At 52.8% G+C, this 10,714-nt stretch overlaps 1 protein-coding gene across 3 annotated transcripts in view; it reads left to right on the forward strand.

Annotated features, from left to right (window-relative positions):
- Positions 1-605: 605 nt before the first annotated feature.
- Positions 606-10,714, forward strand: part of SREBF1 (sterol regulatory element binding transcription factor 1) — a 20,918-nt gene continuing 10,809 nt past the window's right edge. Inside the window, exons 1-3 of one of the 3 annotated variants that reach the window (XM_011359092.2) lie at positions 606-1,180; positions 7,020-7,031; positions 7,856-7,864. In XM_011359092.2, the coding sequence (XP_011357394.1) occupies positions 1,090-1,180; positions 7,020-7,031; positions 7,856-7,864 (112 nt within the window). In that variant the 5' untranslated portion in view covers positions 606-1,089. The remainder of the gene's footprint in view (positions 1,181-7,019; positions 7,032-7,855; positions 7,865-10,714) is intronic. The other 2 variants (XM_011359090.2, XM_011359088.2) reach the window with 2 other exon arrangements.

A 10,714-nucleotide genomic window follows, 5' to 3' on the forward strand; every position in this document is an offset into this window, starting at 1 on the left:
AGCCTGTCATGATCCAGGGCACCCCAGCTCAGATCTAAAGCACAAGCCACCTCTTTCTCATGCCTCCCCACTCCCCATACTGGCTGCTCTCAGGGACAAGGACCAAGTTTGGAGTCAGATAGCCCTGGAGCCCAGCTTGTTGCTATCGCTGAGTAGCTGTGTGACCATGGGCAGGTTGGCTCCTTATAACTCTCTGGGTCTTCCTGTCCTTCTGGGTACTGATGTCAGCCCACCTTCAGCGGCTGGACTGGGCCTACTGGTCCCCAAACCCATTTGCAGTCCCCACAGCTGGATCTGGAAGGAAAGCAGATTAAATCAGGATGAGAAATTCCAGCCTCTTTCAGGCTTCCCTTGGGATAATCTGATCTGAGACGGAGTCGGGGCAGGCTGATCTCACAGCCCCAGCCCTCCTCCATATATCATCACTAACATCCCAGCCCACCTGTGGAGAGGCATCATTAGGCTTCTTATAGCTGAGGAAACTAAGACAGAATAGTGATGTAATTTGACCTGAGGCCACACAGCAGATATTAGAGTTATAACTGAGATGGGTCTGTCTTGTTCTAAAAGCCAGATCTAAATATGACGTTCGTCAGGACACCCCTCCAAGTCCAGAGACCTCTGGGACGGGCCCAATCCTGGGGCTTTTACTCAGCACCTCTGCTTGGTGCTGGGGAAACTGAGGCCCAGAGAGAAGCTATAGCCTGCCCGAGCTCCGGTAGCAATGGACCAAAGGCAGCTGTGCATGAAGCTGGATGAAATGAATGACTGGAGGAGACTCTGGTGGAGGGGTAGGTTTGCGGAGCGATCCGGGAGCTGGGTCACCGCTCTCAAGGGTGGGGTGGGGCCGTCTACCAAAAGGCGGGGCCTTCCGTGCAGGGCCCCGCCCCCACTCCGCGCGCCACGCTCAGCGGCGGCAGGGGAACCCAGTTTCCGAGGAACTTTTTGCGAGCGCCGGGCTGCCACCGAGGCCAGGGAGGGACGCGAACGCGCTGAGCGACCGCAGCTACTGGCGCGGGCCGGCGGACGCAGCGCTCTCTGCGAAAGTCCGTGCGCGCCGGCGGGCGGCCGGGAGGAGGCTACTACGCCATGGACGAGATGCCCTTCACCGAGGCAGCCTTGGGGCAGGCGTTGGCTGAGCCGTGCGACCTGGATGCAGCGCTGCTGACTGACATAGAAGGTGCGTCAGGGGCTCCGGCTCTGTGCTGTGCGCGCAGGGCTTCCCTTGGTCTCTGGACTGGGCAATGCGAGCCTCGGTATCCAGTCCGCGCGGAGCCTCCTTGCGCCCGCCCTGGCGTCTCGGGCCGCGCCGTGCCGGGTCCCTCGGAGGTTCAGGTCCGGGCCCCGCGCCCCGCGCCGCGCGGCCGGTGAGTCCTCAGCCGCGTAGATGCTGTGGCGGGAGCTTGGGACACGGGGGTTGCTGAGGCCCCGCCCCTGCCCAAGCGATGACGTTAGCGCGGGGTTACTCACGGTCGTTCCCTCAGGCCTGAGAGTTCATTTCCGTGCAGGAGGCGCAGCGCGTCCTTCCTCCCCTCCCTCCAGAGTCTGGCTGTCCAGGTCCAAGACCTGCGTCGCTTCAGCATCTTCTGAATACCAGGCTCTGTCCGGGAGTTCACAGGCAGACCGGAGCTTCTCCCCTTCTTGGGAGCACCAAAATCCCCAAGGAAACCCCCAGACGGATATTTAGTTACATCTTGGGATGGAGTAGAGGTGGGGCTACTTTGGGTACAGTGGTGGGGCAAGACCTAAATCTGGGAGTTGGGACCCAAGAGTCAGCCTTGGGACTGGCTGGGAAAGATGTTTTCCCGGCGGACAGGAGGTGAAGTTAGGAAGGTGGGCCAAAAGATCACCTGGCCTTGTCCTCCAGGGAAGGACAAGCTGCGCGACGCCAGCTTATTTACATCTTTTAAAGCAACACATGCTGGTTGTTATACGGAGAAGGGGTTTGGGGACCACGGTGCAGTCGGTACCCTTATGAGGCTGTTTTTTTCACTTTGTAGGCTGTGCAAACCAATGCTCTAGCAAATTGCCCTCTATGGTTGCTGTGCAGATTTGGCAACACTGGCAAAGTTGCCACTTGGTTGATGGGGAAACTTGGGCCAAGAGCTCAGAATAGGTAGAGCCTGGTAGGCACCATGAACAAGTGGCGCAGACCTGGGCTTTAGGGGTCAGGACTTGAATCTGCACACTACTGACCTACTAGGCCATTCCGTGCAAGCCCTTTCACCTTCCCAGGGTAGTTGGGACAATCAAATCAAAGTGGGTGTATCTGGATATAGATCTGGCACTGACCTTTCTTGTTGTCTCATTTATAGAAACATTCCCCCCACCAATGGACAGCTATTGACTAGGCCCCACCTCTAATCTGTGAGAAAAATGGAACCAATGAGGCCTCTTGCTAGGAGGCCATGAAGTTTGCCCACTGCAGCAGAGGATTTCTTGCTTTTTATTTAGACTTTCTGTTCTTTCCCCCAATTACACAATTAATCTCTTTGCATTGTAGAAAAACTTGAAAATGCAGGTGAGCAAAACAAAGAAAATCTTCCTTAAGCCCACCACCCACAGATAATCTTTGTTAATTATGTGGGGGATTATTTCCCATGTGTATGTACATATTTTTTTTGGAATGGCTGTACACTCTTGATCTTCTTTTTAAAAGCACCTTTATTGAGGTATAATTTACCTACCATGAGATATACCCATTGTAAGTATACAATTCAATGAATTTTGGTAAATTTACCAAGTTGGGCGAGCATCACCAGTTGTAGAACATTTTCATTACTTTAATAATATCCCTCATGCCTATTTACAAGTGCTCCCCAGTTCATCCCAGCCCCAGGCAACCACTAATCTATACTTTTATAAATTAGAATAGGGTCCATTGTAACCTGCTTTGTTCCATGTCAACAGCCAGACAACAATCAGATTTTCTGGCTTATCCACCCGATTCTGGTCCTTGTTGATGGACATCTAGCTTATTTTCTTCTCGTATCCTTGTTTAGTTTCTAGTTTCATAGATAGGCTGAGGCTCTGGGAGAGGAATTGCTAGTCTAAGGCTGGTACTTCTGAGGTTTTACTCTGCCCTCAGAGCTGGGGAGCTGTGCAGGTTCACAAATGTGACTTGGGGGGTGTCCAAGTTCCCTGAGAGGAACAACAGCTGAGAAATGGGCCAGGCAATGCCAGGACATGGGCCTCAGATGTCAGGAGGTGGTGCTGGACCAAATCTGGGAGTCAGTAGGGAGTCTTGGGGAGGGGTTGGATCAGGGCATCACCATGCTTGGGTTACATGTCAGAAGTTTCCCCTGGCAGCTGGGGTGGAGGATCACATCAGGAATAGGGAACTAATTGAACACTTACTGTATGCCAGGCACTGTGCCGACCATTGAGTCCTCCCAACAACCCCAAGTGGATAGACTTAAGATCTTTATCTTACAGATGAGGCACAGAGAGGTTAAGTAACTTGCCTAAGTTCACACAGCCAGAACATGGCAGAGCCTGTATTTAGACCCAGACTGTGGGCTCCAGAGCCCACACTCTTAGTTCTTAACCCCTGAGGTCTTAAGAGTGAGGTTAGGGGAATGGAGCAGGGAACCCAGGCGGCTGCTCCACTTGGAGCTATGCCGGAGCCTGGGAGTAGGTCACAGAGGGGTCAGAGGCCAGGAGGCCACCTATCCCTCCCAGCCCAGAGCAGCTTTGGAGTCATGAGACTGAGGACTGGCACCAGGGAGTCAGCTGCAGGCCCTCAACCCTACCCTGCTGGCCCTGCTGCATGCCCTCCCTCCTGCCCTCCTGGCCAAGCCCTCTGTCATGTGAACATTCTTGGGGTGGAGCTGCCAGCACAGAATCCTGGATTCCGTGGGTGAAGGCACTGCCCTGGCTGCAGTGTACAATGGCCTCCGATGAGCTGTCTTCTCTCTGAACCTCCTTTCTTGCTCTGTGCTTTGGAGTATCCAGAGGCCAAGGGCAGAGGGAAATTGATAGCAATCCTGTTGCGCATGTTTGGAATGATTGTTAAACCCGTGGTAGGCTTCTCCTCCCCACCGATTAATTTATCAGATCTTGTACATGCTTCTAAGTACAGAAGTGGCAAATGGAGATGGAATTCTGGTCAGAGCCTCCTCATCTACCATGGGGGTGGGTCTGGTTGAGGGGGTCACCTGAGGGCTCTGGTTTGCCTAAAGCCTTTGCTGGCATAGCTCATTCTCTCCTCTGCCTGGATACTTCCACGTTTACTCTTTGTCTGTCATACCCCAAACTCAGGCAGCCTTCCTGATCTCACCTCCCCCACCCCCTCTTGGTAGTGCTTTCTCCAGCTCTCTTGGCCCTGGGATCCCTTCCAAGGTGTCTAAATCAATATGGAGGAGATTTGCCTCCCAGGTTCCAGCCCATGTGTGTCTGGCTATTTTCTGGGTCCATGCCAGTCCTGGTGGTAGGGACACATTTGAGGCCACACTGCCATCCTATGCCTCTCCCCACAGTATCTTGTGCCCAGTTCCCTCCCTGGTCCCAGCAAGCACGGACCCTCCTTAGAAAACATAGCTTGAGACTGCCTACGGCCCAGCTCCCAGATCCAGGCACATAACTCCTCAGTTCCCAGACCACTCATGGCTCCTCAGTGTCCCCAAGATAAAGTTCCCTGTCTCAACACGGCATTCAAGACCCCCAAGGCTTGCCAGACCTGCCCCTCCTGTGACATTTCTTCTCCATCCAGAACCTACCCCTCAAGCACTCCCCATGCTCCAGACACACTCTGCTCTGGTATGGTGCCCTTCTTCCTGTGCCCCCGTGTCCACAGCACCTCAGGGGTACAGCCTAAGAGAGACCTCTCCTATCAGACATGTTTCCCTTCCCATACATTTTTGTCTACCTCTTGGTATCTGGCCTGCCCAACCTAGGGCAGCAGAAAGCAGAAAACCCTCTCGTGGTGACTATGCATTGCTGTTTTTCGTAGGGAAAGTACCCTGCCCTCTCTGAACTTCAGGGGCCTCCCCTAGAAAGCAGGAGGTGGAGGCTATAAGATTTGCTGCCTTTGAGGCCCCTGATGCCTCTAAGCAGACAGGGTTGGGGGAACAGAGAGAAGCATGATGGGAGTGGGTCCAAAACAGCAGGCAGTCATGTGGCTGAGTGTTACCTCCTGCCCAATGTTCACCTCGTTGGACACAAACATCCTAAGTGACCTGGTCAGCCCTAGGCAGGGGTCACCTCCGGGCAGATCTGGACTTTCCCCCACCAGCAGGTGCAGCCTAGGTGGTAATGGCTGCGCTGGCCTTAGGAAGTGTCTCTGGCTTCGTCTACTGCCAGCAGTAGGCCCTGTGGCTGTGCCCTTTGGGCCCAGGAACTGACTGGGACTGCATACATGTGAGACCCATGTCCCACGCAGCCCCACAGAGGGGATTATGTCAGGGGAGGAGAGAGCCCTAGAAATGGGCATAAGGGACTCCTGGGAAAAGGAGTCTTGGAGGCTGTTTTCAAGTGTGTGATTCCCACGCTGGGTTTGCGGTTTGGTGGGAGGTAGGGCAATGTGGGGTTCCATTCCACCTGGGAGAGTTTGTGGCTTGGAGAGGCCCACTCTGACCTGGAACCCTGCTCAAGCCCCCCATCTCCCAACTGATATCCTAGCTATTAGCGAGCCTGTCCATCACAGTCACACTTCAGGCCTGCCCCTCCCAGCGCTTCAGGGTCCCCATCTTTCTGCAACTGGAAGGCTGGTGGTCCAGAGGTCTTCAAATTCAGCCCCTATGGTTGTGTGGCCATAGACAAGTGGCTTAACCTCTCTAACCTTCAGATTCTCATCAGTGTACTGGGAATAATAATAGAACCAGCTTCTTAGACTTGTGGCCATCAGATGAGCTCATTTAGGTCAAGAGAGCAAGCAGTGCATGGCACATAGTCGGCCCTCAACCGATGCCAGTAGATATTATCATTTAGAGCACTTAACTAGGAACTCCTAAACAAATATTAGCAGTGGTTATCCAAGGAGTCTGTGTTGGAAGTTTCCGAGATGTTCTAGGCTATGGTTCCAAGTTCTGCGCATCCACCATTTGGTGATTCTGGGTCTGCTTGGGCTGGCAAGGCCAGTGGGAAGCTCCTTGTCCCTCCACCTACTTTACCCCTGAGGAGCAGGCCTACTGTCTTTAAAGATAAAAGAGACTAGAGCTGGAAGGAACCTTACAAATGCCTTTGTAATCTCCTTGCCCAGAGTACAGATGAGGAACAGAGGCCTCAAGACACCTGACTCACCACAGTCCCCCTGCCGCCCAACCTGGGTGGCCCGGGCCCAGGGGTAGCTGAAGGGGTAAAGGAGCTGGAGACCTATGAGAAGCTGCAGGGAAGCCAGGCCCTGCAGGGATTGTTTCTCAGACAGAGAAGCTGCTAAGAAGCACAGTGTTGCTGAGTGGCCACAGTTGATGGTTCCCTTTACAAAACACCCCAAGGCAGCCTTGGAAATGCAAATTAAAGCACCTTGGAAGTTCCAGTCACACTACTCTTGGGACTAAACAAAGCAACCAAAAGTAATTAAAAACAGTAAAACCCAGTGCTAGTGATGCTATGAGGAAATGAGACACATTGCATGGGTGATTGTAAAGGGGTTTGTCTTTTCCAGGGAGTAGCCTGGTGGCTCTAAAAGAGCATGATGCCTTTGACCCACACATCTACTTCAGGTTTAAAACAGGCCACAGGGAAACAATCCAAAAGGGAGAAATATATAAATTATATAATTTATATTTAAAAAAAAATGCATAGCAGTACTACTTACACGAGAACAATTGCTCAACCGTAGAGGACTATCCACCCCCAAAATTGCTATTGCATCAGGCCCACGGGTTGTTTTTCAGCTGCCAGAATAATAAGTGCCTCAAGCCCATACCTAGGACAAGATATCTGATTTGATGCTCACTGGCATCTTGTATAACCAGCCATGGTCAGGGTCCCTTGATCCATGTAATTGGGAGCTGGTGTATGGAGTGGCACAGATAAGGGAAAGATCTGAGAAGATGACATCAAAGAAAGTTTTAGAGGAGAAATAGGAGGTTGCCAGGTGGACAAAGGGTAGTGGGAAGGGTATTCTTGGCAGAGGGAATAGCCTGGGCAAATGTATGGTAGCATTAAATAGTACGACATGTTCAGAAAGCAGACAAGAAAAGTGAGGCTTAGTGAGAGCTGAAGCAGTAGGACTCAGATGGCCAGAGACCAGCAGAGCAGTGAGGTGGTGGCTGGTAGTCCATACCACCCTTAACTCTAATCCTCTCTGTGTTCAGCCCTATACCGAGGGCTACTGGGATCACAGGGTTGGTTCAGGCTTTGGCTTGGCTTTGAGGAGCTCCCAGTTGAAACCTCTAATGGTGATTAGGAAGGCTTTCTAAGAGGAGTGCCAGAGCTGAGCCTTAACGAGCTTTGTGTTGCCTCTTCTGTACACACTTCCTGACCTGAGGCAAGTTGTGACAGCAAGTCAGACAGAATGAAGCTGAAGTTGGGGCTCCTGTCCCTGGCAATACTCTGAGGTTGGTGGGCCTGGATCTGAGTCCCAGATTCTCCAGTTGGCAGCTGTGGGACCTTGGGTACATGCCCGCCCTCTGAATCTTAGTTTCCTTGTCCATCTAGAGGTCCCATCCCATTCCAGGAAGAGCCGGCACACAATTACACCCCTGGGGCAGCCCTGAGTGCACAAAGGGCAGCCTGTGCCCGTGTTGCATACATAACCTGCTGAGGACATGCAAACCTGCTGACCTGAGTCCTCAGGATGAGCAAGGAGGCACTGGTGGGAGCAGCAGGGATGGATGGCAGGCATGGTACAACTCCAGCTCCCTGGAATGTTGAGTGAGCGCCCCATTCCTGCCCTGTACCCTCCATCAAGCAGGCAGAGGTGGAACATCCTGGGGGTCCCACAGGCTATGCCTCATGTCCTTCTGTGTGGTGGTGCTGCTTTATACTGTTTTCCATTCTTCCCAGTTATGCAACCTTTGTGATCTGCACTGCATGGGACAATTTGCAAATCCTTTTCCTGCCCGTTCCCTGGAGAACTGGTGTCCTTCGCTCAGGTGACAGACAAACCTGAATTAGAATCCCAGATCCCTGGCTGCCTCTCTGACCTCCATCTCTCTGCCCCCCCCCCACCCTGCCCTGCTACAATCACAGTAGCCTCACTGTTTTGATATCACACTAAGCTTGCACCCACCTCAGGGCCTTCTGCCTAGGACATTTTTCTTCCCTCCTAGTCAACTTTCTCATTTCATCATGTCTTTACTCAGATGTTACCTTCTCAAAGAGGCCTGCTCTGACTACATCTGTAATGTTCTCTCACATTCTCTACCCTGCCTTAGTTTCTTCATGGTGCTCATCACCACCTGTACCCACATTCCTTCATGTATTTGCAAACTGCTGGTCTCCTTCACTGGAACATAAGCTCTACAAGGGAAGGTCTTTGTGCTACGTTCCTGTATCCCCAGTGCCTGGCACAGGCCTGGCACAGGCCTGGCACACAGTAGATGCTTAGGAAAGGGCAGTAGATATCAGAGGAATAGATCTGGGCTAAATGGACCAGGCCATGTTGGGAGCTCCCTGTCCTGGGGAGGCATGCAAACGGCCTTTGTTTTGGGCCCAAGGTCAAGTTGGATGGGCCGCAGGCTCCCGTGGTGGTCAGAACTGGACTCCTGCAAGTTCATGGTGTAAGGCCCTCCCAGAATGTCCACCATGGCCTCACAGAATAAACAGGCCAGAGAATAAAAGGCTGCCCTACATCTGCCATCAGAGGGAGGTTTGAAGGGAGGGAGGGAAGGAGGCAGGGGGTTTCAGATTTCCTATTGGGTCCTGATAGAATCATAGCAGGAGAGGAGGAAGGAGAGGAAAAAGGAGGAATCCAGGCTGAGGGAGGGGGTGAAGAGGGTAAACAATGGGTGTGGGTATGGGGGAGTAGGACATGGGCCTACGGAGACCCAGAGTTTGTGCTTCCTCCTCTTCCCAAGGTTCAGAGAGTGTTCATAGGAGTCATGCCTACATTTAGAGCCTGCCTTCATGTGGGAGGCCCAGTGCTCAGCTAGCTTGAGGATGGTCCAGTTTGGGAGCCATGACCAGCCTTTTGGAACTGCTGTCCTGTCTCTCAGGGCCAGGACAAGGTGAGGCAAGAGAGGAGCTTCCTTAAACTGTGCCCCCTTGGTGCCTCTCCTGCCCCACCCTAGTCCTAGCCCTGTTAACTCTCCATGAAACAATCTCCATTAAATGGATATGGAGCTCTGACTTGAACATTCCAAGTATCAGGTGGCTCACCTCCTGTCTTCCCAGTTCTAGACCATTTCAGGTGCTGCAGAGGGACTAAACTTTGTTGAGATCTTGCTGAGTAGAGGGTGCTTCACACACTTGCTTTCCTAGAATCTTCGCTCTGGAGGCCAGGGGTAGAGGCTCAAAGACTGGAGGTGACTTGCCCATGATTATGCAGAAAGTTAGGGATAGAGGCGGTCTGTGCCCCCTTGGCTGTTCTGGGGTAGGAGGGGACTGTGAGACTGGCTCTTGAATTTTCATCTCCCAGATTTAGGTCTGGCCCAGAGCTTCTACAGAGACTGGCAGGCAGATCTGGCTCTAGGAGAAAGTAAGATGGGGGCTGGTCAGGCCAAGAGTTCAGGAGATGGCTGGCCTCTCCATATGCCACCAGGTGCCTCGTGGTACCCAGGCCCTCTTCCTTGCTATGTCCTAGCTTAGACTGTGTCCTTTGTCCTAAGGCCAGGCCTCCTCTTGGAGCCTGACTCCTGCTACCATCAGAGGGTTAGTGAGTGACTGACCTCTTCTTCCTACCTCCTCAGTCTGGATGGCAGTCTGAGGGCGAAATACAAAGATTTGAGAAATGGAAAACAAAGAGAGGCAAGAAAATGTGAGGGGAAGAGAAGGATAGGGCAGGAAGGGGAGGGGGCTCAAAAACTGGGGAACATAGGAAAGAACAGAGCCATGAGGTCTGCTTTTGAAACTCGAGTCTGGACTCAGGCCTGTGTCTTCCCTATTTTCAGTCACTCAATGAGATCAGGGCCTTTATAACAGCAATGTTCGGTTGTGATTTTGGGGTGAGGGAGAGTGCTCACACCCACAGGTCGAGGAGAGCGGGAGGTGGAGGTGGAGGTAGAAGTGTTAGAGGAAAATTCTGTTGTCCTTGGCACTCCCTGCAAGGCCATGGAAGGACTTGGAAAGAGGGGGAACTGGGTGTGTGGGTGGAAGATAAGACTGAGTTTCCTCATTTAGGCTCTTGGAGAGGGAGGGCTAGGAGGGCTCTAGCCCCCCAGCACCACCTGCTCAGTCACCATGCCTGCCTGTCCAGGATTTGGTCCCTTTCTAAGGGGGCAGTAGCCTGGGAGCAGGAAGAGGGATGAGCAGGTGCTGCGGTTAGAGGCCTGATCAGGCCTTGGTGGTGGTCTGCTTGGTCACAAAAACCCCAGCTGGCAAACCTGGCCTGCTGGCCAGGCTGTTTTTCTGCATGTTTGTCAAACTCAGACCTCACACAGAAGGGGACATAGGCCTAGGTACCCCCTTAAAAGACCCCCAGAGCCTCTCACCCTAGGGCTGACACCCTGCCTTCTTTACCTTCTGTCCTAGGGGTTGGGTCACCTCTTGGCCTCCTAGGATGCTACAGTGAATAAGTGAGTCAGCCTTTACCTGGTGACTGCTGGGGGACTGTGAGGTTTGGAGTGGGGGAGCAGGGAAGACTTAACTGATCTCACCCCTCACCCCCCAT

Source organism: Pteropus vampyrus, unplaced genomic scaffold, assembly GCF_000151845.1.
Source record: "Pteropus vampyrus isolate Shadow unplaced genomic scaffold, Pvam_2.0 Scaffold44, whole genome shotgun sequence".
NCBI classification, from domain to species: Eukaryota; Metazoa; Chordata; class Mammalia; order Chiroptera; family Pteropodidae; genus Pteropus; species Pteropus vampyrus.